General features: G+C 33.9%; 1 protein-coding gene across 1 annotated transcript in view; it reads right to left on the bottom strand.

Moving 5' to 3' along the window:
• Nucleotides 1-27,908, bottom strand: part of COL5A2 (collagen type V alpha 2 chain) — a 142,524-nt gene that overhangs the window by 52,559 nt on the left and 62,057 nt on the right. Inside the window, exons 2-12 of the mRNA XM_007464981.1 lie at nt 23,275-23,499; nt 18,819-18,832; nt 14,440-14,472; nt 13,298-13,330; nt 11,610-11,663; nt 6,454-6,564; nt 5,228-5,305; nt 3,537-3,581; nt 2,486-2,539; nt 2,016-2,069; nt 769-822 (exon numbers count right to left, since the gene is read on the bottom strand). Coding sequence (XP_007465043.1) covers nt 769-822; nt 2,016-2,069; nt 2,486-2,539; nt 3,537-3,581; nt 5,228-5,305; nt 6,454-6,564; nt 11,610-11,663; nt 13,298-13,330; nt 14,440-14,472; nt 18,819-18,832; nt 23,275-23,499 — 755 coding nt within the window. The remainder of the gene's footprint in view (nt 1-768; nt 823-2,015; nt 2,070-2,485; nt 2,540-3,536; nt 3,582-5,227; nt 5,306-6,453; nt 6,565-11,609; nt 11,664-13,297; nt 13,331-14,439; nt 14,473-18,818; nt 18,833-23,274; nt 23,500-27,908) is intronic.

Below are 27,908 nucleotides of genomic sequence, written 5' to 3'. Positions count from 1 at the left end.
AGGAATGTTAGAACATTTTTACTTGCTTATCATTTTCTAATTTTCCCCATTGCCTGTGTATTGCGTCCTAGGGGAGGGCCTATCAAAGTAATATGAGTGAAGAAAGAAAGGTGGGGTCAGAGTGTGGCCAAGTGGCCCAGGTCTTGAATTCCGGTGGAGCCAGTTGCCAGGGACTTCTCCCTGTAGTAAGCCAAGTGGGAAGAAAACAGCTGTATTAGGAGAGCTGGTGATCAGTACACCTTGTCATAAGATTTTAGGGGCCAGAACATCAATCAAGAATTTCAGTCAACAATAGGGTTTGGGGAAGCAGCCAAAGAGGAATCTTGTCCACAGTTTATTGTTCTAGGATATAAAAAACAAATCAATAAACTCTTTAAAGCAGTTGTTTTCAACATATGAATAATACAAAATTAAAAATACTAAAAATATCTTTAAAAGAAAAATGGGATTGATATGTTGTGAAATTTAAGTAAGTCAAGCTGGTGACTTAAATGAAAATTTGATACTCATTTTGGAAAGAATCCATGTTAGGTTATGATATAATTTTCTAGCTCTAGGAGGGTCATTCATATGGTGCCAATGCAAAGCAGGCAATTGGAATTAGCTATCACCCTGGCAAATCGTCCTGTTTCAGAATGACAGGAGAGAACATATCTTGGTGACAGTGCCTAATACATGCAACAGGCAATGAATTGCGAGGTAATTTTAAATGTTCTTTATTTTTTGAAGTTTGTCTTTACATTGTTGTGTTGATCAGTATAAACTTACCGGAGATCCTGCAAATCCAACTTCACCAGCTTTTCCATTTCTACCAGGCTCACCCTTTATGGAAAAAAAGCAAAGTAGAGGGAAGAAAAGAGGAATTAAAATGGTCTCTCCTGAGACTAAATGACAAATCAATTGCAGATAAAAAGTCTTACTTAGAAAGCTCATGCCCAATGCTCTAAGCAATGTAAGAACACAGCTCTATTCCTGATGGCAATCCATTAGAGCAAGTCAGTTTGTGATTTCACTCATTTATCAGAAGAAGAAATAAATATAAATTATACTGGTCTCACCTAGCTCACCATTTTATGAACGTCAAAATTTACACACACACACACACACACACACACATGCTATGAAATTCTACATCAACATGTAGCACTGAATTAAATAAATAGTGCTTCTTACAATGATATTTGCCATTTCTTTCTTGTGATGAAAAAAAGTTCAAGAACTACCAGAGATATTTTCTTTATGGCCAAATTCATTATAATCCACTTAAATAAATCTCATGATACACAAAGAGAAAATATTTTCTTGGTTTAATGTCACACGGACGTTGATGGTTTACCCATAATTTTATCCTCAACTTTGGTACAACTAACAAAAGAACCCAGAAAAGCAAATTTGTTGTTATACCCTGTTCTTTGCTCTTTGATCAAAGAACAGGGTGTTCTTTGTTCTTTGATCACATGTTCTTAATGTTAAAATCTGAAGTTTAGTCATAACTTTAATTAAAAATTCAATTAAAGAAATGTAGCATTTCTTCAAATGCTCAAAATTTCTTCAGTGCTCAAAATGAAGCATTTTGAGCACTGGAGAACAATATTGACACTATTTTACTAACACATTTTTAAAAATCCATTTAATGAGGGCCTCACAATGATGTTTTGGGATCAAAGCAATGTATTTTTCCTTAAGATCACTTCAAAAGCTCTACTACCAAAGGTTGTTGCTATTGTGACAATTCTAGTATCTCATGGAGAAATCATAATGGAAAACGTGAAGAATGCAGGCAAGGATACAGTACCTATTATATTATTATTATAATAATATAATACCATCAAAATTAAGAGCACTTTTAAATTTTGTAAAATTCCATTCTGACTTCTCCAGTTTTTAGTGACTTTAATGACAGTTAGAAATGGAGGAAATGAAATGGGAACCAATGAATAACATTCATGTTAACACTGTAGCTCCTTCTTAGCCTCTTTCAAAATTTCAAAGCAAAATGAAGAAAGGTAGCTTACATCTTCACCAGGTTTTCCAGGAGGGCCCTCTGGTCCACGTGTACCAAGTGGACCCTAATAAAAAAATGAAACAACACAAAAGGAAAAAAAGAATATTTACCTATATTTACCCATACCCGTCAATGATATAATCCAAAATATGGCTGCAACAAATGAAAAATATCATAGAAAATAACTTTATTAATATTCTGAATTTTATGTTGTATCTGTCAGATTATGTGCTCAACAGGAAAAAAGTTCACAAATGCAAGTATCTTAGCACTTTCTGCTGACCACATTCAAAGCCTCTGAATTTAAATACTCTGCCAAAAGAAACATACAGCTTAAGCACAGTCCATAACAGAGGGCTCCTGAATTGGACTGGAATTTCTTGCCACATTAGGAAAGAGCTGGTAATATAAATAACTCATGACATCATTATAATGGTAGACCCATATTTAACTGGGTCTACATGCTTACTTGACATTTACCATTGGTCCAGGGTCACCAGGCTCACCAGGAGGTCCTGTAGGGCCAGTACCACCCTAAAATTGAAAATAAATTATATATCTATGTATAATTTATGTATAATATGTAAGTTATATAAACAAACCAAAGAAAAACATAATACTAAATCCTACACTCTCTGCAGCATGATGCAATTGCTCAAAATGCTGGCTCTACCACTCTCCACCTGTGTGACTTTGAGTGCGTTACTTAATCTCTCTATACCTCATTTCCTAATCTGTGAAATGAGAATAATATGGTGCCTACTGCATTAGGCTGCTATAGCTCTTCAGATAACTAATGCACGTTAAGAACCTAGAATAGTGCTGGCACAGAGTGCGTGTTCAATAATGGTAGTTATCTCCCTCTTCTCCTTTTCTTCATCAACTACAGTTGCCATTCACAGTGGCAGTAATATAAAATAGCTTGAAGTAAAAGTCCACACACATGATAATGAAAATACAGTATCTTTAACTGCGCTAAGAATTCTTTTCTTTCTCTCTTTTGAAAAATCATTTCCTACTGCCTGTCAACTTGCTACAAACATTAAAATAGCTCTACATCACTATTTTATTGGTATTTGATAGGCTATAGAAAGAAAGTACAGTATTATATTCTTTTTAAAGATTCGATGGAGTGATCATCTTCACTGTTATTTTTAATAATACCACATGGTGATGTCCTATGATCTGATTTCAGAGCTCCAGAGTTGGCACGTAACTAATTATGAGAATTTTCACCATGGCGTGAGATAATGATGTGTTATTTCAGAAGCACAGGCACATAAAAATTCTTTGTATTGGAGAGCAGTAACATAAAGAAACTAGATAGTAAAACTTTAACATCATAAAGAATCTATGAAAAACATACTGCATATATTTCTAAGTGAGTGAAAATTAACTGAATACATCCCATTCAGTGAGCATTAAAATACGCAATTCAAAGGCCAACCAAAAGCAGTCATGTCACAGAGACCTTATTTATAAATTTTTCTTTTTTTGCTACAGTATGTAATTTAATTATAAGAATACTTACCTGCTGTCCTTGTAAACCCTGAGGTCCCCTTGGGCCAACAGGACCCTTAGAAACAAATGAGAAGAAAAGTTGCATAGTGTTCATGACAATTAGTTGAAACATTTCAAAAATGTTGAATCAGCTTTAGAATCTGGAAAAGTAAAGCTCTGACAGTGAAAAGGTGATGACGCCCTTCCGTATTTACCTGGAATACAGCTAAATTCAAAAAGATTAAAGCTTGGGCAACATTTGGGATGATTTTACACACACCCTCAGTGTCATACAAAGAAATAAAGAATGTGCCTGTACACACCCAGTGTTTTTGGGACAAGAACACTTGCATTGCTTAAGGGGTGGTTCTATTAAAGCAGAACATCCAACAAAGAAAAACCTTGGCAAGCATAAAGTCGTTATCAAACTGTCTATTTCATTCTTCAGCTTCACAGCAGCTAACTCTTATAACTTAAAATGAGCAAGTTGAACTAAAGGCTTATGAAACCATCAATAATAATGACTACATTATTTTAAATGTAAGTTTAAAACAATCTGGGACACTAAGTTTTCTGGGTTATTTCTTTCTTTCACAACATACACTTAAAGTATCCACACAGGCTTTCCCCATTTAACCATGAAATGATTACACTGAGGCTTAACCAAAGGAAGAAAAGGAAAATGCAATTTTAAAAATTATTAATAAATGTCTATGTAATTTTTTTAAATGTCACACTTTAAAAGGTGAAAGCAATTAAATCAAAATCTAGTTTGTTCTTATGGCAAAAACTTAAATTTTTGTTTTGGATTGATCAGATATTTAGCTAGTAAGAGAATAAAAGCTTCATTAAAAAAAAATAAACACATATGTAATTTCAACTTCAAACGGTTAAAAACACATATATTTCAGAAAAATATCCCAAGTTAATCATTGAATGAGACCATACTGCTACTGACTTAGAATGTATATAAACAAACAATGTTTAAGTGACTTAAAATATATACAAATAATGTCTAAGTTATTTGTTGGCCTTAAGGATGGGTAGAAGGGGTGTTTATGCAGTCTGACTTTACATTGTCTGAAATGTCATTAATCTGGGATGCCTTTGAATTATGTATGTTATGAGCAAAAAAGCATGGAGAAGTTGCTTTGAAAAGTGTTAATTCATTCAATGAAATTGCACTGCTCCAAATACCCAGGTTAAAATACTTACTCAGAGAAAATGGGAATCTTTCTAGCTGCTGAAGAAATTCAAAAGAGAATGCGGATAGCCCAGTGCATAAATTTTAGAGTTGTTGGCATATGGCAACCAGAGAGTATTAAGATAAATAGGAAATAATAAAAACTTAAAGCGGTAAAACTTCTCATTTCAAAATTTTTTCAAATAACTTTCTAACAATACCATAAAAGTTTTTTTTTAAATTTTTAAAAAGTACAGTTTTTGTTGAGGTGGTGGTGGTTATATGTTTTAAAATTCTTTATTTTCTTCAAATAGTAAGTGAAAAATACAGGCAGCCCTTTATTAATGTAGACAAATATTTTGCATAGTTATGAATGGAAAACCATTGGGCTTTTAACTGGTACACACCAGGGTTTGAAAAATAAATTGAATGAATGAATGGATGGATGGATATGTTTTAAGAAGACACATGTCACTTCTTAACTAGCCAACTCAAATCTCTCTGCACAATGGTGTTTCCAAAGTAAAATCTGAACTTACCACAGAGCCAGGCATCAGTCCTACTTGACTCCCAAGTCCAGACTTTTCATCCAACCCAGCCATCTGAGCTGAAAACGGCTGTAAAAGCAATGTGTTGACATTATTTCCACAGTAAAAGACATATATCAACATACTTTTTAAACTGAGAAGTGTACACTCTCTGGGATTCTTAAAGAATGGCTCTTCTGAGAATCATTTTATCTGATTTTCTTCCATGGTTAGAGCATGCCAAGCATCTGAACAAAACCTAAAAGTGCCTTTAAAACATTTGTCCTAAAGTTTCCAGATTCCATTTCAGAATATTTTACTTAGATGGTATTCTTCTTTGTTTGCGGCCAACTTTAAACTGTACTTATATAAGTTGCTTACAATTTTACAATCCTTTTAATGAGTCCCTGAATGTTCCAAAATTGTTCCAACATTTTTACCTACTCTCTTCCATATCTAAAAATCTCTGGTAACCCAATTGACCAAAACTGCCCATACTCATTCCAGGAGTTCTATTAATTTCCAGATTTTAGTGGGAAAAGAATGTGCATATTGTTTTAAAAATAAATTGGCAATTCCTTCTACAATGTGTTGAAAATCAAATGTAAAAACATGTTGTAAAATAAAAATCATATTTCAGGGTTCCATAAGTTCTCTTGTTGTGCTATGCAATCTACTCATAAATCCCCTGTCTCTGCCACTAAGAATTCAAAGAGGCAGGTATAGAAAGACACTTTGTTTTATTTTACTTCCGGCAGGAAACTGATATTCAGGAAATAACCAGGTAGCATTTTTAGTGTCAACTCAGTGGCTCTTTCGTATACATCATCCTGGATGTGTCATCCTCTCTTGGTGTAGAGGACATGACACAGATTTTGTCAGCATTCTGAGCCTAGAGAACAAAGGATAAGGACATATTTCTCTTATCAATTCATAGTGGGAACAATATTAGTGGTCCTTCAGAATCAACAGAAAGTACAAAATTCCAATGACCAGAACTGACATTGAGAAATACAAATAATTTGAAGCAGCACTTTTAAAAAGTGCTACTTCGAATTTTCCAACAATTCCCTGTGGATTTCCTAGTTTTATTTTTATTCATAGCAGTATTGTGTTCACTTAAGCTTCTCTTGCAGTCAAGGGTCAACATCTGAACTAACACAATTTAAAATCATAACAATAAATTAAAAACTTAATATTTTATCTAAAGATGATATTGAACAATGCACACATCTCACCCTGTTCATGCCATCGGGTCCTGGGTGAGATGGATGTCCAGGAGGTCCTGGGGCACCCGGTTGACCAGGAACACCTGGTTCTCCATCGATTCCCTGAGGACCACGAGGACCCTGGAAAAATAAGCCAGTAGAAATTAGAACCCATTGCCAAATATGTACTTAATTGAAAGCAAAAACCAGACTTCTTGATGGAGATAAGGTGTTCATTATTTTTTAAAAAATAGCAACCCAGCCACCTACAGTAATTTCATCAGCTATTCCAACACTGCGGATTTCAGCCCTGGTCACAGCCTCTACCATCGGGACATGGTACATTCTGGGTAAGAATTTTACTCTTGATGTGTTAAACCCCCAGTAATGAGCCTTCTTGAAATAATTATAAGAGTGTATTCAGTTCATCAGTATTCTAGTATAACCTTTCTTATTTGGTTGAGTTTTGCTGTTCAGGGTATCTCATCAACGATTTCTAAATTCACTTGTCTGTCTTAGATTAAATTAACTGTGTATGTTCTTGCTTAACTTTCCCCCACTTAAAAAAAGAATGTGATGGATCCTTGATTGGGGTTTGTGGTTTTTCTCATCTTTCTAATTTTTTAATGCTTCACATAGCTCCTGGCTCACAGTAGACACTCAGTATATGCTTATTACATTTTCACATTTCAATCCTCCACTCTAGTGCTTGAAGTCTGGCACACTTTATTTTCCATACTACTCCCAAAGGTAGTCCAGACCAATGAGAAGTAGAGGGAAAGGCACGGGGACTCAGCCAAGTCTACTTCTCAGGGCAGTGAGCAATGAGTTGTAGCTGCTGAATTCTACCCTCCTCCTAGCCCACATTCTGAAGGCAGGCTGGGGAACAGCCACTCCTCAGTTCTGGAAATGCTCCGTCCCCTAACCTTATCATTCCCACAAGCCTTGTTAACTATTTTATGGCTTTTTAACCCTAGAGATTCTTAACAGGACCAAAGAAAGGAAAGGAAGGATGAAAAAACTCAATATACTTTTAATAATTAGAAGCAGGGATCAAGAAAAATATGGTAAGTGAGTTAGAGTTTAATAGTAAAAGAATCTTCTCATGCCTAAGCATGAGGATATCTTCCAGCCCACAATAAGCAAATATGAGCTGGTACACCAGAGGGAATAAATGCAGGACAAGGAGAGGGGGCAGTTTGCATATGATGGTTTGGGGGAGGGTGGCATAATAACTATTCAGAAATTTAATTAATATATTTTAATATATTTAAACACTCATGTTTGACATGTTTACTTCCTGGAGTAGTGGAATAATTAAGCAAATTTATGTGTTCAAATAGAAGTAGATAGCTTAGCCTGAGAAAACTCACATTTTGAAAACTAATTACTCAGAAAGTTATTCTCACCCTTTAAAAATCAAACCCCTTCTGACTCCTAAACCACTAACCATTCACTGCACTCTTTTTTCATTTTACATAATGGAGGCTAATTTTTCATTGCTATCTAGGACTTCTGGATCATATGAATGTGACACCGTGAGCTGGAAGTGTATATTGTCAGTGGTGGCATAGAAAACATAGTAGTCTGACCTACTCAGACTACTACATGTGGAAAACTCTTAATGTATTTTTAAAATATGAAATTGTTAATTGATAACCAGGTTTGGTTAATACAAAAAAATGAGCTAAAACATTCTCTCTGCTCCCAAAGAGATTTCCAAAGAAAAACCCAAAACTACATTTAGTTCCAGTACAAGTAGAGAGAGGTTTGGGCAATATTAATCCTCAAAAACTTGTGTCCTTCCCCCAGCCCTCTGTGATTAAAAATCATGTTTCAAAGTCTGCTCTGAAGACAGTTCACTTTTTCATTGACTTGATGATGCATTCTGTGCCTCCATGGTATCTCCTCTAAATAGCCTACATGATTTACTTTTATACAAATTGAGATTAAAATTAATAAAAACTTGTGAAAATTATCCAAAATTAAGTGAACATAATAAGCAAGATTATAAGTGAAAATAAGAAAAAATATTATAATACATGATATTTTGCTGGTAAATATTTAAAACAAAAATTATAACTTTAGAATACATTAAAATATATATTTTCATATTTCCAAGTATGCTGAATCACATAAGTTTTATATTAAGGTAAGTATTCTATTTATAATCATTCCTTCCCATCCCCCAGGATACTCCACTATCTCAGGCAGCAATCCACAATAAAAAGTACTTGTACATTGCCACTAGGTGGCAACATTTAAACATTCACAAATAGAAAGGAATAATGACCCCAAATTGTAAAGAACTTTATTCACTGATGGTTAGTAATATCACACACACACACACACACACACACACACACACACACACACACACACTATGAAATGTTAGAGTTGGTAATAACTGGTATATTCCCCACTTTACAGATGAGGGAAGAGACCTATAGAGGTTGTGTCTTGTGCAATTAGAACTCATCACACCATTGACTATCTACCTCTTGACTGGTTGCTAGTTTGTCACTATGAATTTACCAGGACAATACACTTAAAACTAAGGATATGTGATGAGAGACAGTCATTATGATCATTGGCTAGTAATGAGGGCTTCAAGAGAGTATCTCTATATCAGTAGTTCTCAATCTTAAGCAATTTGCTCCCCTCCCCCACTCCCTACTGCCAGGGGACATTTGGCAACACCAAGACACGTTTTTATTTGTTCCAATTGTATGAGGAAGGGGGGCAGGTGTTTCTACTAGCATCTAGTGGGTAGAAATCAGGAATGCTGCCAAACATCCTACAAGGAATAAGGAATGATCTGGCCCCAAACATCAGTGGTGTTAAGATTGAGAAACTGGGCTCTACTTCACGAGCTTTTGTAGTGTTTGATGGTAATGAAGTAAGGGAAGAAAAATGGTATTTATGACTGCAGTACCAGCCTGTATTGTGTCAGCCACAGCTTTTGTCCAGGTAAGCATCTCCTGCAAGTCTTGGGACCTGAGGCAAAACATTCTACCTGTAGGTATCTTAAGACGTCATGCCAGTATCTTGAAAACAGCCCTGGTGGGACTGGTATTTACACCAGGGAAATCAGCAAAAGCTACAGGCATATTCTATTTTTTAAACACCTTTATTGGAGTATAATTGCTCTACAATGGTGTGTTAGTTTCTGCTTTATAACAGTGAATCAGCTATACATATACATATATCCCCATATCCCCTCCCTCTTGCATCTCCCTCCCACCCTCCCTATCCCACCCCTCTAGGTGGTCACAAAGCACCGAGCTGATCTCCCTGTGCTATGCGGCTGCTTCCCACTAGCTAGCTATTTTACGTTTGGTAGTGTATATATGTCCATGCCACTCTCTCACTTCTTCCCAGCTTACCCTTCCCCCTCCCTGTGTCCTCAAGTCCATTCTCTACATCTGCATCTTTATTCCTGCCTTGCCCCTAGGTTCTTCAGAACCTTTTTTTGTTTTAAATAAGTCAGTCATTAAACATTTACCATCACACCACTGCTTGCTAGGATTAAGAGAGGAACAGATTTCCTACTTGGGTATCTGACAGGACTGTCTTGCTTGATTCCAGGTAAATAACTACTCCTCACAGTTTTACACACACACACACACACACACACACACACACACACGCAATTCACATTGATTGTCTCAGACTTAACCAAGATAGGAAATGGAGCGTATAACATACTAAGTCGAGAAGAGAAGAGTAAGAGGACTGAGGAGTAGATTCACTGGATCCTAACAGAAATACTGGAATTCCAGCAACTAATTCCACAGCAACTTCTGCCTAGACTTAGGACTCAGTTTTATCAATTATTCTGGGCACAAGTACATTGATACACAGTGTTTTCTGCATGACCACCCACCCTCCACCCAACTGAAGTCATCTTCCACCTGTCTCTGTCATCCTAGACCCTGGACAGACATCTGAAGATCTACCAATAGCATTTAAGCTACCAACACTGGTGAGGCAGCTCAGCAGAACAGCAATGAACAATGGGCCATAAGGGAAGGGAATTGGGACACAGCTTTGCTGCCCATCTACATGGCTATGAACTCCTTCCTTGGGGCCACTGTCGTTTACCTGCATACCTGCAAATACCTTCCATAACTCCAGCTGCGGTTTGGAAACAGTACTGGCGTCACCCTGTACTTGGTGAAATGTGTAGAAGCAAAAAACAGTATCAAAGATGAAACCAGTGGCAAGAGTTCCTAGTGACATGATCTAAAATATGTTTTATCCTTATTTATATATTTAAGGTTGTTTTTTCCTTCCTTGCTCATCTATTTTTCCCATTTAGATATGGATAAATGCATCTCTGGAAGGTTAAAAATCCATAGAGAGTTAAATTTTAGTAGATATCATCAGACAGAAAATTAAGCAGTAGAAATTTTTCTGATTGTAACACGGATAATGACAGCAATATACAAATTCGTCTAGGTATTTAGTACATAAAGGACATAAGTTTTTGAGGGTGAGATATAAAAAAAGCAAAAGAATTGCTACAGTAGGACTTGGTAATAGAAAAATTTGGCACATATTATATAATAACCTCATGTCTTATCTCAAGAATATAGAATTGATTATTTAAATTTAAAGATGTTCCCTTTGGTAATAAATTTGTTGATGTTTAAATCACTCCTTTGATAGCTCCGCAGCAGCTGCTCAGTGAAAAAGGCAGTGTTACTTGGGAAATAAATTCATTATACAACCACTTGAAAGAAAATTTTGTCCTTTAATATTTCTTGTTCCTTTATCCTATTTGGTTATTCCTGTAGCAACCACAGATCACAGAACTTGGGTGTTTTATCTCAACAATGCATTCTTGGCATTGTTTAGTCATGATTTACAACTTCTGAAAACAACATGAGGTACTCATTATGTTTCCTTAGATTCTACTTTATTTTAATTTGACCCCCTAAAGGACAAATAAATATCATCTGTGTTATCTAAGAAGATGTTAGGTAATTATTAGCATGTGATGCTTTCCTCTGAATCAGGATCAATACGCAATTACCTCATGACCTGAATTCTATGTCACGTTTAATAGAAGTCAGAAACGAATGGTGCCACTGACTCTTTGCTGCATCCAGGGAGCTTGGTGTAGACGGGCTTATGCAGTACACAGTACAATTCGCAAAAAGGGAACTCCACTGCCAACTTACAGGTTTTCCTTTTGGGCCTCTCTCTCCTCTTGGTCCTTGTGACCCTGGAGGTCCCTAAAACAGAAAACAATGGTTATGCCTGCAAAACACATAGACTTCAGACATTTTTGTTTTAAAGGTTTACCGATATAAGAAAATTGGAAAACAGAAATATCACATTTTTTAAAATTTAATTCAGTTGAAGACTACAGAAAATAAACCCATGTGCATATAAAAGCTCTGTGTGCATAGAAAGGCTGGTTTTTTTAGCACTGAAGCTTAAAGACTTGAAAAGTAGTGTAAAATCGTGGTGCCCAATGAGCTGTATATACCAGTTTGAACAATAACTGTAAATTTGTAAGGATTGTTTCTTTGCTGTCTTGTCTCAGACACAAAGACTTACGATTCAGATTTGAGAACTACAAAATTGTACAAACTCCAGATTTCCAATTTTCTGACGGAATGTATGAGTTCATATTGGTACATGATATCCCAAACTGTTCATCACTATTCAAGTTGCTGATGAAAGCAATGGAAAGAAAGGCCTCTTATTCTACTATTAATTTGTGTGCCTTCAAGTATCTAGTATCCTTCTTTTTTAACTTGATTTAGAATTGCATCATCTCCATCGTATATTTAAAATCCACTGAGAATTTTCCAAATGGTAATTTCAGTTATTTCTCCATTAAAATAACAAATGATTGGGACTTCTCTGGTGGTCCAGTGGTTAAGAATCTGCCTTCCAGTGCAGGGGGCGCAGGTTCGATGACTGGTCAGAGAACTAAGATCACACATGCAGCGGGGCAACTAAGCCCGCGTGCTCTAGAGCCCGTGAGCCAGAACCAGAGAGCCCGCACACTGCAACTAGAGAGAAGCCCACGCACCACAATAAAGAGCCTGCACGCTGCAACAAAGGATCCCACATGCCACAGCTAAGACCCAATGCAGCCAAATAAATAAATACATATTTTTAAATAACAAATTATTATATTTCAAAAGTGGCATTTTGTGCTGATATCTTAAATTAACCTATTTTTTCCTAGAAAATGGCAGTTGCCAGGAGAATTTTATTTCTCTTCAAAAGAGTTTCAGTCGAGTTGTAAAAATTAGACTGTTTATTTACTCAAGTCAACATACAGTATTGTTTAAAAGCAAAAGCTTCAGAAGGACTATAGCAGGTCTGTTAAAGCGTATCAGTATTTCACTTATGTTAATTTAATGTGTTTTAAAATTTACAGGAATTGTGTGTGCGTGCGTGTGTGTGTGTGTCTTATCCACCTGGTTACCTGTGAATGCTACCACTAATCCAAACCTGAAATCAATAGTCTTTTACGCTAAACCAGAAATATGCTATCTGATGCATAATTTCTCAAACTCTAATGTAATATATGATTTAATTTTACAGTAACAGATAAAATTAACAGTTTGTTTCATTAAACAGATAAAAGGAGTCTACCCTTAATCATTGTCAAACAACAGACTAATACGCCCTAATTTCTATGAGTACAGTTAACCTAATTAGGATTCATCAATATCATTCACTGCTGCAAAGGACTTCTTAAACTTGAGGATGTTTCAAAACAAAATGTTTCAAGAAATCAATCATCATTATTTTATAGTCTATTGTCTTTTCATAGATATAATATCCATAAAGATTCAGCATCTCAAAGAACTTAAGAGTACCATGAATATTGGAGGAAACTACTTACTGAGGGTCCTGGACGTCCACGTATGCCTGTTACCTAAAGGATAAACAAGATAATATGTAAAGATAAAGTTTCTAAAGAGTTTTCAAAAACTTAGTAGTCTAACAAATAAGAAGAACAACAAAAGCCCAGTGAATTTTTTTAGAACAAATAGATGTTGATAGTTGATGCCCATTTCCTCCTTGCCTATATATAGCTAAGACATTATCTAATTTAAACTCTAATATAGGGAGGCAGTACTGGTATAGTGATTGAGAGCACCAATCCTGGAGCCAAGGGGCCTGGGTTCAAATCCTAACTCCATCCCTTCCCTTACCAGTTGTATGACCTTGGACTAATTAATTACCATCTCTGTACTTAAGGTTCCTCTTCTGTAAAATGGTGATAATGATTATGAAATTACCTCCCTCTCAGAGTTGTTGTGAAGACAAACAAATAAATATTTGGAAAGCACTTAAAACAGCACCTTAGTCATTGTGTTTTTAAATGAAAGAAAACAATATGAACAGTTTACTTTTTAGGGAATCTTTGTTAAAGACAAGCCAATTGAAAAGCAAAGCAAAAATGCAAATATTGTCAAGTAAATCAACATGTTATACTTCTGTCTTGACAAAATGATGATAACTCCTTTAAAATCTAGGAGAGTGGTGAAGAACTTTCATCCTCTTTAATGATATACTTTTTGATCATCTACAAGTCTAAATAACTCTTAAGAACTCTTATACACTATGGAATTTAAAGCAGGATAATGGTATAACATATTTCCAGAAGTGTGGCACATTAAATCATGCCTTTCCGTTTGGATTATATGGCTATTTCTACTATAAAAAATGTACATCTTAACTATCACTTTATATTCACATACATTATATTTAATTTTGTAAAACCCTAATTTATACCTTTAGTCATGCGACAATAAAAGTCAGGAAATTGTGAAAAATAAATATGAAGTATTGTATTAAAGAACTGATCTATTTTGGTTTGCTTCTTTTATACTAAAATGTTGGTTATAAAATAAATTACCTGTTTTTGAAAGTATGTATATAAGCAATAATATATCAATACAACAAGGCTATAACTAAGTTTATCAATGGTACATGATAAACTTGATATACATGATAAACAGTATATACATATATACTTACAACAGGCACTAATCCTGGTTCTCCTTTTTGTCCCTATGAAACAAAATAAAAGTTCAATTAGCAAAATATGTGGCTTGTTGAGCATTAACATGTCATATTAGAATATTCCATGTAAACACTGGAAATTTCTGTGTAAGAAAGGTAAAAAAATAAATTGATAAAAAAGTTAACAATCAATCTTTAAAATATTTAGTCAGACATTATTCATGAAAAAAACACTAATCTCAAAGACATGAAAAGAAAATTAATCCAATGTGTGAAATGTGCAAAGTTGTTTCCCTTCAGTTTTTACAGTAAACAAACCCAAAGAAAAAATCCAGAAATGTGGACATATTTGAATTTTCACACTCATATTACACGCCACCTAGCTTTTAGTAACCTATCAGATGCCATTCCTGAAAACCCTGCCATCCCTTTTTTTTTAACTCATGGAAGAATATGAGAAATAACAAGAGATGTATGGCTGTATTTTAAGAAAAAAAAAGGGAAGAAAAGAAAGGACATAGTAATATTAGTCAGGTAATTCTCAATATCTGTGGAAAATCTAGAAAAAACATTAACTGAACAGGAAAGTAAAAAATAACACAAGAAACTATCATAACTTAAAGTCAGGAAGTTTAATTTGCTCTTATAATAGATGTAGCTAACACAACAGATATAGATGGAATTTCTTTTGATTCTTAGAACTTTAGATTATCAAAAACTGCATTCTTATAGCATGATGTCAAGTATATAGTTTAAATAATATTGGATGAATTGTATCTTTATATACCTCTACTGTATCATGTACTTGCCTGCATTATTTATTTCAGAATTTGTCTTCCAACAGATTTTGGTCTCCCCAAGGTCATGATTATGTCTACTTTATATTCTCAGCTGGACACACAGAAGTTCTCAATAAATTAATTAATATATTAATTTTCATTAATACACTATGAAAAATGTTTTTTCCTAGGCAATTACAGAGAATGAATGCATTGAGGCTTATATCCAAACTATAGAAAATGCAACAATAATGAATTCTCTTTTATTAAATTTCTCCTTTTACATATACTGTTCTTATATCTGATTATATAAAGAACATGAGTTCATAGTGGGGAATTGTTAAATAGAGGAAACAGAGAGATAAACTAAATATCATACTCATGCACAGGAGATAATCACTGTTAACATTCTGGTAATCTTAGTTTTCCATCATGTACCTGAGTTGGTTTACCTAATCAACACCTCAGTATTTTACTCTTAGATTTTGTCTTCATTTAAAACATTACTTTACAATCTTGACAGTCTTAATGGTGGACTCAGTGACAGAGCAGTACCCTGATCGTACTTGCTGATTCTAATGCTGAAGCAGCTAATACTCATGAAGTCAGGAATAAATTGAGAATTCAGAAGTATTGCAAATGCTTTGCAGCTCTATTTACAATAGCCAGGACATGGAAGCAACCTAAGTGTCCATCAACAGATAAATGGATAAAGAAGATGTGGCACATATATACAATGCAATATTACTCAGCCATAAAAAGAAACGAAATTGAGTTATTTGTAATGAGGTGGATGGACCTAGAGTCCGTCATACAGAGTGAAGTAAGTCAGAAAGAGAAAAACAAGTACTGTATGCTAATACATATATACGGAATCTAAAAAAAAAAAATGGTTATGAAGAACCTAGGGGCAGGCCAGGAATAATGATGCAGACGTAGAGAATGGACTTGAGGACACAGGGAGGGGGAACGGTAAGCTGGGACGAAGTGAGAGAGTGGCATGGACTAATATATACACTACAAAATGTAAAATAGATAGCTAGTGGGAAGCAGCCACATAGCACAGGGAGATCAGCTCGGTGCTTTGTGACCACTTAGAGGGGTGGGATAGGGAGGGTGGGATAGGGAGGGTGGGAGGGAGACACAAGAGGGAGGAAATATGGGGATATATGTATAGCTGACTCACTTTGTTATAAAGCAGAAACTAACACACCATTGTAAAGCAATTATACTCCAATAATGATGTTTAAAAAAAAAAAAAGAAGTATTGGAAATGGCTCTACAGAGGCAGGAGGATGCTTCAAGGTAGACTGAAGCACACCTACAAAAAGACTAGAAGAATAGGGGATCAACACATATGGGAGGCAAAGTAGAACAGGCTTATCTCTGCACTAACTTCTAGACTAGGTCTTTACATTTTTAACATGAAAGTAATACGAATTAAGAGCTAAAAGAGCTTTTAAGAGCTAAAAGCTAACCTTTTAAGAGCTAAAAGAGCTTTCTTTGAAATACTAAGAGAATTTTAATTGTTCAGAGAGGGTATGCAAATCTATGTCCAATAAATAAAGGAGTTTATGAGAATGATACTGAAGAAAATGTTCCTTTTAGGAAAAAGTCTAGAAAAACAAGTAAGAAGGGAGGAGAAATTATTTCAGGCAAAATTAGAAAAAGGAGCCTCCTATTGTTCCACAATACTTGATACAGGATTAAATGTTCTCTTATCAGGTTCTGATAACAAATTTATCTAATGATTCTATGATATTTCTTATTTTGGAAATAAGCCACATACGTAAATATTTGTTGCTTTTGTTAATATGGGCTTTGAATAAATCAATTTATGTGGAATGATAATTTTACTAAATTTGATTTCCATACCTCTGGGAAACATAAAATTCAAGTACTCGGATTCAGATGAGAATTACAGTTTATTTTACTTCTCATCCGTTATTCATCACTTAATGCTCTGTGGACATGCCTCATCACTTTTATAGCATGCCATTACCATGGAAGTAGTCACAGCATTTTTCCCAGCATCATGTCATCTGTATTATTTGCCTCCTACAGGATTTTAACAAGGGCTCAGTAATTATTTGGGGGTTAACATGAATGAATGAATTATAAATAAAAATCAATTTTATATAAACCAAGCACAAAATGTATTTATATAATATTACTCTGCTCTCATATTTCTGATGACGCTTGACAATAAATAACAGGGTTATGAAGATAGTAGCACATAACTAGAGCATGCTAAATTAACAGCTGTTTTGAGTGTGTCCAGCTGTCCCATTCCACCTTTGGGAAAAGACAGTAAACTAAATGACACAGCCTGACAGTTGTCCCTCAGCAAATTGGGTGATTACTAACCAAATCAAATTGATTACATCAGGGCAGTTCTCACCGCCAGTTCTTTTTTTATTTCACAGATTGTTTATCTATCTACCTACCTATTCACCTATCTATCTAGTTTGTTTGAGGCCTATACTCAACCTTTAAGTTTCATATTTTTACAGCTTTCAGATGTAAATTAAATGTGAGCTGGAATCTGTAGTCCTTCTCCTTTAACATATATTCAAATGTAAATAGCTTCACTGATATTTATGTCAATAAGACAAATTTATGGTGTTGCCCTCTGAACCAAAAAATGTAAAGGTGACAAGGACCTCCCCTTGATAGGTAGCATCACTTTCGTTTACCATGAAGGTATTGCATTGCATTATCTGATTATCACTTTACCAAAGTTCCACTGCATGCAGAGGCAAAGAATTTAAATTTGCTGTCTAAAATCTGCCATGAAAATTGGGATGACTGCTCATTTCCATTCTTGATTCCTGTGCCCAGCCCATCTGGATAAGACCAGAGCAAATTCCATAGTTTTCAACTTAACCAGAAAACGGAGAGCGCTTCCAAGGGAATGGAACTCTCTTCACTGACTGGGATTACCCATGTCCAGATGACAAGTGGCTAAACCAGCCAGCTGTACCAGGGTCATGGCTATACCCCAATATTGTCCTCTTGAGTGTAAGGCTTGTCTCTCGGATTACATTTTAGGCTCCTTGAACGTGAAGAAGGGGAGAGAAAGGAAGGTAATGTGTGTTTGGCAAAACGTTCAATTAATTCTTTTAAGTGAATCTTTACTTCCCAATCAATGGGTGAGAGACCACGATTCCACTGAAGTAGAACTAATATCCTCCCTTCTCTTCCTTCCTTCCTTCCCTCCTTATTTCCTTCTGTTAGACATTCACTAGACATTTAATATAGTAATTAGACCTTAATAATTAATTAATTAGATATTAATTAGACATTATATATATATATAAGGTATATACTAAGTGCTGTGATAAATGCAAGTAATACAAAGGTTAATATGACACAATCTCAATCCCTAAAGGATTCACAACCTTCTGGAAGAAACATCTATAAACAAAAATTAACAAAGTGAATAAAACAGAGGCATCTATAATCAAAGTAGTTAAACTGTGCTCATATATTTATATTTATGTGGTACTTTATACTTTACAAAAGGCTTTCAAACATGTCAAAGCACAGTCCTATGTGCATAGCATTAGAATTTTAAAAATTTACAAAAATGAAACTATGCAAAGTAAAACTTACCTTTCTTCCTCTACCTATAAAAAAAAAGAATAAATATGTTATTTTATGCAGATATAGTTATTGAGAATCTCCTAAATATTTATTTCAATAATTATTTTTAGAGAGTCAGAATTTAACTTAAACAGCTTTCCCTGTCACCAGTAGATATAATTCAAAAGTTGTTTTGGATCAATATGTTCATAGGAGGCAAAATAATACATCCCTTTGGAAAATTCTGACGTTATGTGATTATTCTTAACATCCTTTATATTGTATTTAAAATTCATTAAATTATAATATTGACTATTAAAATTATAACTATCTTCAATCAGTATGCTCTGTTTTTGTTTTTTATACTTTTTTGAGTAGGCTATTCATTCACATGGTTAAAAAAAACAAACCCAAAATATATTAATAAAGGTATACAATTATACAGTGAAAAATCTCCTTCTTGTCCCCTTTCCTCTAATTCCCACATTTCACTTCTCAAAGGAGATCACTATTATTAATTTTTCTATTATTAGTCTTCCTAACCAAGAACATAATAGAACATTACATTTATTAAAGTCATCATTTGAGTTAGTAGTGTTTTAAAGTTTTCTTCAGATAGGTCTTGCAAATTTTGTATGAAGTTTATCCTTAGCCACTTTATCCTATATATTGCTATTATAAATAAGATATTTTTATTCCTATTATTTATTCTATGAGGTAATTGTATATAGTATATCTATAAATTTGTTAATTTTATACCGCACTATCTTACTAAATTGTTTTGAAGTATTTTTTTACTCTATTCCCTCAGGTTTTGTAAGTACACAATTGTAACAAAACACTGTTACTATAAAGATGAATCATTTGACCAATTCTGAGTTGGCCCTTAGCATTAAAGGTAATGCTTCTATTATTAAATATAATAAAGCTTCTAAGCTGAGATGTAAATATTTTATCATGTTAATGAAATGTCATTTATTACTAAGTTACTAAGTATCTATATCAAGAATATTTATTTGTCTTTGCCAAATGTGTTCAATTATGGAGAAAAGCATGTGATTTTTTTTAATAGATCTGCTAAGATAATTATTTTTAATTATTTTTATTAATAGCTTTCCTAATATTGAATTATTCTTTTACTTAAGGAATAATCTCTACTTTTTTCATGGCTAATTATCCTTTTAATGTGCTAATAGATTTAATATTTTATTTATGTTTTTTAATAAATTTAAAAATATTAAGTAAATTTATATGATTATAGTTTTCTTTTTTGTGCAATTTTGCCACATTTGGCTATCAAGGATGTACTTCATTCATAACAAGTCATTAGAAGTATGCCTTCTCTTTTCATGTTCTTGAAGAGCTTAAACAGCATTAAAATAATCTGTTTTGTAATGGTTTAGCACAACTGTGAAATCATCTGCTACATTTTGTAGGTCTATCTGGTTTACAAATTTTTCTATTTCTTCTAGGGAAATCTGTGTGCTCACTTTTTCTCCTTTTACCAGGGCTAGTTTTAGCAAATTATATTTTCCTAGAAAGGTACCCATTTCATATAGGTTTTCAAATTTATCAGCATAAAGTTGTGCAAAGAAACCTTTTATTATTCTTTTATGTTCTCTGTTTTCATTTGGTCATTTTCCCATTACCATTTCTTATTTTATGGTTAATTTATTTTGTTGATTTCCTGTAGTATTATCTTTTGAATTTACATATTTCTACTGTATTTCAGTTTTCTCACTTTTCAACTCATTTTTTCCTTATGAATTTCTTCTGCTTATTTTCAGCTTATTTTGTTGTTCTTTTTCTAATTTTTTGAGATGGATGCTAAATGCACATATTTTTATTCTTTCTTTTTCAATTTTTAAGAATATAGCTGTAGATTTTTCATTATATTTTAAAAAAATGTTTCATAATGTTTTCAAGAACATTTGTATTGTTTGGTATGTTAGTCTTTCTGATGTTTGAGAAGATTCATATATTGGCTCTACTATTTAACATTATTCTTTTATATTACTCATATCTTTATTTAGACAGTTTCTGTTAGCGCTATTAAAATGATCAGTGATAAAAATTACAGTGCTTCCTATTTGTTCTCTGACCCCCACACTTTCTTCCAGCATGCAATTTAAGACAAGAAAATGTCCTAGTATTTATCTCTGTAGTGTTAAATGTGCTACTATACTTCTTCTATATGATTTGTCAGCTTTGAATGATATTCTTTGACTTCTGCCTCTTAAAGGTGAGGAATTAGCAAACTCAACTCTACTTTGCCCCTTTTTGTCTTCTCTAATTACGTATTATTAGTTGTATAATTTCTATATTGTCAGATTCAATAACATTTACATTCCCATTGGTCACCCTAAACTGCACTTTTGTTTTAGTCTCTTTCTAGAGACTAAATGCTCATGTCAGTTCTTTGACAATTTCACCAATTAACTTTTGGTTGTCTTGGGTTTGTTCCATAGTTAGTTTCCCTAAGAAATTTATGGAAAAATTCCCAGAGTTCCTGTGTGTTTTACTGTTTTTTCCATAACTTTTATACTTGAAGGAGAGAATGGATTTATCTTTAAACTTTGGTTCCACATATTTTTTTCCTTGAGAAACATGTAGATATTGTTCCACTCTCTTTTGGTATTGAATATTATTACTATGGAGAAATCTGTGACTAATCTGAATAGTTTTTCATTTTAGAATTTATCCATTCTTTTACACTGATTTTCCAAAAGACTCTTTTTCTTTAAAGTTTAATAACTTTACTAAGATATGTCTCTATGCTGACACTTCTGGGTCAATTTTTTTAGCCACTTGGTTTCCTTTTTCAAAATCAAAAATGGAAGTTTAATTTTACTCCAGAAAAGTTTTCTTGGATTATGTCATTATTTGTTCTGCTCTATTGCATTTATTTTTTCTTTGGGATTCTTCTTTAGGGCTACCCTTTACATATCTTCTATATTATTTTCTTTCAAATCCTTTTCCCTATTTTTATTTTTTATTTTTACTTTTCTCATTTCTATTTTCTACATCCCTTATTGTATTTTCTGCAGTATCAATTCTCCTTGTGTACCTTCCTATTTCATCTTCATTTCCCTATGATGATTTGGTTAACCTTCTACTTATTTACTCATTATTCCTTCTTTTTGTATTTCTGATTTATGACATTCTTTCTTTCAATTCATTAAGTTTTATTTAGTTTATGGTTAAATGGTTGGTCAGAATTTTTGTCTGTTCTGTGATAGTATATTTACTAGTGTGTTCTGTATCTCATAAATGTCATTAAACTGTCTTACCTTTTTCCTTATAGTATCTTTCTTTGTATCAATATTGTTGTCATCTTTTTTTTTTTTCATTATTCATCTTGGAATAAATTGGGCTTCCCTAAACCACCTATTTGTAGGAAGTTGTGTATTTTGTTCTGTTTTTTGATATTTGCCACCATTGTCCCAACATACTACTTGCTTATTCCCACAGGTTTAATTTTGCTTTACTCCTGGGGATTCTGTGCAGATTGTATCTACTTCAGGTAGCCCTTTGGTGTCTTGTTTTTAATTCTTCCCATTATATCTTCTGTATTACCTGGCTAAAAATTAAGTTTGGGTATTTATTCCAGGCAAACTGTCACTGTTGAAAGATACCCAAGAGGATAATTGGTAAATTACTGTGTAATGTTTCCATGAAAATACTTTTGAATATTTCATCATATTTGTTGTTATTTGCAGTGAAATTTGGGGGAAAAAATAAAGCCTTGACACTGTATTGACAAGGATGCATGCAAGTCTCCATTCATGACTGCTAAAACAAATAACCCAAAAGTTTAATATTAATCTTACCTGGTTCACTAAAACACATAAATATGAACTTGTTTCTCTTATATGGAAGTTTTTATAACATGTTACTCAAATACACAGGCTATGTTAAACACAAACACTTTTCTCCAAAAAAGAAGTTTTAAAAACCAGTAAGTTATACCATTGTTTTCTCAAGGAAATCCATTTCATTCTGTTGTCTTTCTTAGCCAACATTAAAAGCATTCTGCATTTCTGAGCCACTGTAATAGAGGGTGCTGTGGCAATAAATTACATTAGAAATTATTATTCCATTACCAAGGTCAAAGCTGGCACCAGGGAAGAGAAATGTGTTTCTAGATCTCCTCTTAGATATTAATGGACTTCACAGAAAAGCAACAAATATCTTGGAGGCGCCCAGCATGGATAGGGTAACAAATGACCATCTTAAGTACTACAAGGAATTCTCAAATTAGACATAACCACTTAAAATGCAGCCAAAAAAATTCCCTGACTTTTAAGAAGACAATAACTTTATTTTCATTACTGTTAGATAAAGTGGGTGAGAGAAATTAACCCCAAAGACCACTGAATAGTGGCTTAATTGTTTTCTTGGGTTGCTGAATTCTGAGAGCAAAAAACACTGTTACTATAAAGATGAATCACTGGACCAGTTCTGAGTTGGCCCTAAGTATTCTTACCAAAATTGGTATTGCTACTTCCAGTTGTATGTGGACAGACAGGACAGCACTCCCCAGGGGGAGTTACGGGGTCAGCACATTCAAGCACATCCTGGCACTGTATCTTGTCACAAAGAATGGCGCCATTGTCACAGACACAGATCTGGCAAGGGGCAGGTTTCCAAATGTCCCTGTTTAAGTACATCTGACCATTCTGAGTGCAGGCTATTTCTTCACCATATCCTTCTAAAATAAGAAGAAAAAAAGGAGGTTAGTAATCTTCTGAAATTTTGGAATCTGGGAAATATTTAAGAAGGTGAGTCATCTTGTGGGTTCTAAAAAACTCTGGGCTAAGCGATAACTTCCTCAGGAGGCAAAACACAGATGAACTTACTTCATAAGTATTTAAAGACAAAGCATGTAATTCACAATTAAATTATTATGATACTTATATTCTAGCATGATGGGGGGAAAAAGTGATCCAAAGTTAAGTATACTAAGTCAGAGAAGCTTCCCAACGTCATTTTTGAAGATACAAATAACCAAACGTGGTAAGATCATGTCAGAAGGATCAAAATAAACCATTTGAAAAGCAGGAAAAGAACAGTTCCAAAGAGAATACATAATTTCAGCGTCTGGTGAACCCTACGTGACTTTAAACTGACCAGAAGTTTTCCATTAGTAAATCCCACAACAACAGAAGACAATATATATTCTCATATAATGAAGAAAAACTTAAATTCATTTTAAACATTAAGGTAAAAAAGAATAATGGTGACCCATTTCATGGAATAGATTTCCACTAAACATCCGAAACTAAAGGTGTTTCCTAAACTGTAGTGGAAATGCAAAGCTTATACAGGCAATGCATTCATTATCTTTGCATCAAAATTAATTAAGGAAAGTCACAACCAAAACAGTATGGTAAGCTATAACCTAATATCTGCCAAATACTTTTCTTATGTTTAGATAAAAATTTAACGCAGATTTGGAAAACATATACACACAGTTATACACATAGTAGTTCTCTTATACATTTACTGTAAAATAAACACATATATTACATCTTTAACTTTGTGATTCTTAAGAAACAAAACTATAGTATTTTAAAACATAATGTGGATCATATAATCCTTGCTTAATTCCTTCAGGAGCTTTCCAAGTACTTAAATTCAAAGCTCCTTTTTCAAGCCCAAAGGCCCTCCCTCCCAGTCCTTGTACAACTTGACCCCTTTGCCTAGCACTACCTTTCCATCCCTCAACTCAGACTCTGATAGCTCACCATCATGGTTTGCTTAATTGTCACCTGCCCCCCACAATTCTTCTCTGACTACCCTATAAAAGTAGACTTCCTTCACCGAATTGAAATGCTTCACAGAACTCTTTAAAGAACCCATTCACCCATCCATCCAGTGATTCATTCATTTTGTATTATATGCAAGGTAATTAAATATTTACTAAAATGGAATGGCTAGGCAAAAATCACTGCCTTCATAAGATTTATCACAATTAGTATTCACTGTTTTTCCTTGTTTATGTTCTTATTTCCACCACTAGACAGTAAATTTCATGAAGGTAAGAACTAGTGTGTCTTGTTCATCATGGTATTTCTAAACCTTGACGTCATACCTTGCATAGAGCCAACATTCAACAAATACTTGTTCAATGGGTGGATATGAATGAATGAATGAATCTAAATTATGGTTCACTAATTTAACTGCACCAGCACTAACTTTGCACTTTACAAAAATAAAACTAAAAATTAAAAAATGCATTTACAATTAGTTTTTGAAATATATTTAGTTATATTTATATATTTATCACAATAAATATAGTCAAATGCTAATATAGAACTACGGATGAAAATGATTTCAGTTTAAAGACATTAGTCCAAATATCCATCTTCCTAACTTCAGAAAGTTTTTCTTGGATAGCATTCTTCTCACTGCTCTGTGGAATACTTTGCCTCACATATTTGGTAAATGGAAAATTGTTTTCAGAGCATGACACCACATCCTGGCTTCTGTGTTATTCATAAGAAGAGCACGAAGTTTCTAATCTGTTTCATTTTCATCAAAAGATGTTTATCACATAATATATAGCTACTCAATAAAACAATATTGGCTCTGTCTATCCAGCGTTACTATAGGCATTTTAAACTAAGGAGAAAATAAGTATCCTGCTTTAATATGCTTTCCTGCAGAACTATTTTGAAAAAAGTAAGAAATTTGTACAGCAAATAAGCAGTGTTACTTTTAGAAGAAAAATCACTTTGAAACAATGTAGTTCCATGGTGAATGTTTTCACAAAACACAACCTACATAGAAATGGACTTACACCCATAGTCCATCGAACTACTCCATTAAGTAAAAAAAGAATAACTTTGTTCATTAAAATTTTTGATTGAGAAAGAAATATCCAATCACAAGCACTAAATACCATTGACTGAAAATGAGATACACCACAAGTTCTGTTAGTTTGCTTCTCCCTTCCCACACCCTGGGAGGCAAAAGTGTTCACATGTATCTACTGAGGGTTAAGTGGGTATGTGCCTAGGACTGCATGTGCAAAATATTGGAAGTATATTTATTCTGTTCTCAAAAATATATACTATCATTTGAAGTAGATCTCAATTTCACTGATGGAACAATTATATATGGGGAAGCAGTGAATGTGGAAAACAAAAAACGAGATGGCATACAATGATGTTGTTGATTAAACATCATTAAAATATGTGAGAGACTCTTCAGGGGTGAGTTATCCTGTTCTCTGTGGCTCATTCAAGGTTGGAATAAAAAGACACATTCTCTCAGTCTGTGTTAACTCACAGAAGGTCAGTTTCTTCCTGAAAGTTTAAGACAGCATGACCTCAATCCAACGGGCACTATATTACTTGCTTTAAATGACAGTGTTAAAAGTTAGTTTTATACTCTGAGTCATCACTGGTCCTTTTCCCCCTGAGAATTTATAATTAAATTTAATATGATGTGGAAAGTTAGTTGGAGTGCTTTTAAATGGCAAGGAGATGAAAAACCACATTCGCTGCTAAAACCTGCCCTCTCTTCCCCGGCACAGAATCCATGCACATCACAGAGGGCACAAAAACTCAGTGGATTCTGATTTTTCGTGTCAGAATGAAAGACGTACAAAGAAACACTGGGTAGAAAATACAGGGTGTCTTGCAGTTCTCAAGTTTGTACGTGGTAGTTGTGTACCTTATGATTAGGTTGTCCCTTCTGTTTTCTACATAGATGTTTATTTAAATGAAAAAGAAAAGTAAAATAGGAAGCAAAATTGCAGCCATTTTACAGTAAAGTAGTCATGACATAATTATTTTATGAATGACAATATTATTAAAAAATAACTATGTAAGAATTCTCATATGACATTCTGAGAGGGTCAATACCACCCTCCTGATTCCTCTATAGAAATCATAAAATAATGCAAGCTGACATTAACCTTAATTGAAGGTCCAGAAGTTTAAAAATTATTTCTTATAAAATCTGAAAAAGAATTCCAAAACCAAAATACTTTGACCTTTGTATTTTTTCTATGTATGTTTCTTTAATTTTCCTAAAATTGAGGAAGACTGATAGATATCTGATTGTATTGCCATTATTTGTAATCTTCCATGGTGTTGTAACTTCCAAAAATTTTATCTTCCAAGCTACATGATTCTTTCACCCTTATCAAATGTTCCAACAAATTAAACCAATGCATTGCAAAGTCATTACCACAAACATCTTGGCACTGATCTCTTAGAGAGAAGAGATGTATTTTATCTGACCATGTTTTGTTTGAGAGTAACTCAATTGTCCTGTGTTTCTCATATATCCTCAGAGATTTGTCTTCTCACAAAGATTAGGTGCTTTTAAATTTATTTGTAAGAATTCAGTTCTTAATCACTAGATGGCAGAACAAATCCACCATCTTATTATAATAGACAATTAGAAACTCAGACATCAGAACTGCTGCTGCTTGACAACTATGGCCCACACCCTAGGGCTACACTCCTTTATATAGTTATACTTGTGCAAAAAAGTCTGTATAGAAATGGCCTTATTGAAATCTTTGATTGTCCAAGAGAGATGAGATTCTATTTTTAATATTAAATTATTGGGGTCTACCTAAAAATTTTGAAAAATATATGAAATAAACGCTCCTAAGCCCATGCTGGACATTCTGTAGACATTAACTAAAGATCTTCCTTGTAGAAATAATGTGCTCGCATATCACAGAAATTTTAAATCTCTTATTCAAACAAGTGTTTGTTCAGACCATTTTCTCTCACTGGACTGTGAGCTCCTTGGGAGCCAGACATGTGTTCATCTCAGTAACCTTCACATCCAATGTCATATAATTAGTCTTTGATAAACATATTTGCTGTGTGGTTGAATGAGTGAGTGAATGAAGGAAGAAAGGACTAGTTAGTTCATCGACGTGCTTATTAAAAAGATAGCACATGAAGCTCTCTTTCCTCCTTCCCTAAACTTCCCAAAGAGGATGTGTACTGAGGACCCCTATTTTGAATGATAGGGAAATGGGTGGCTTGATTGTTCTTGTTAAGTGTGCCCCTGACATCTAGACTTCTATGTGGCCAGAAAGGAAGAAAACTGTGTCCGTCACAGCTGCTCACATTTTGAAAAAACTTTCAA

The sequence above is a fragment of the Lipotes vexillifer genome, unplaced genomic scaffold, assembly GCF_000442215.2.
Source record: "Lipotes vexillifer unplaced genomic scaffold, Lipotes_vexillifer_v1.1 scaffold903, whole genome shotgun sequence".
Lineage (NCBI taxonomy): Eukaryota > Metazoa > Chordata > Mammalia > Artiodactyla > Lipotidae > Lipotes > Lipotes vexillifer.
Note: the sequence above shows the minus strand (reverse complement) of the source record. Positions and strands in the feature narration are given on the sequence as shown.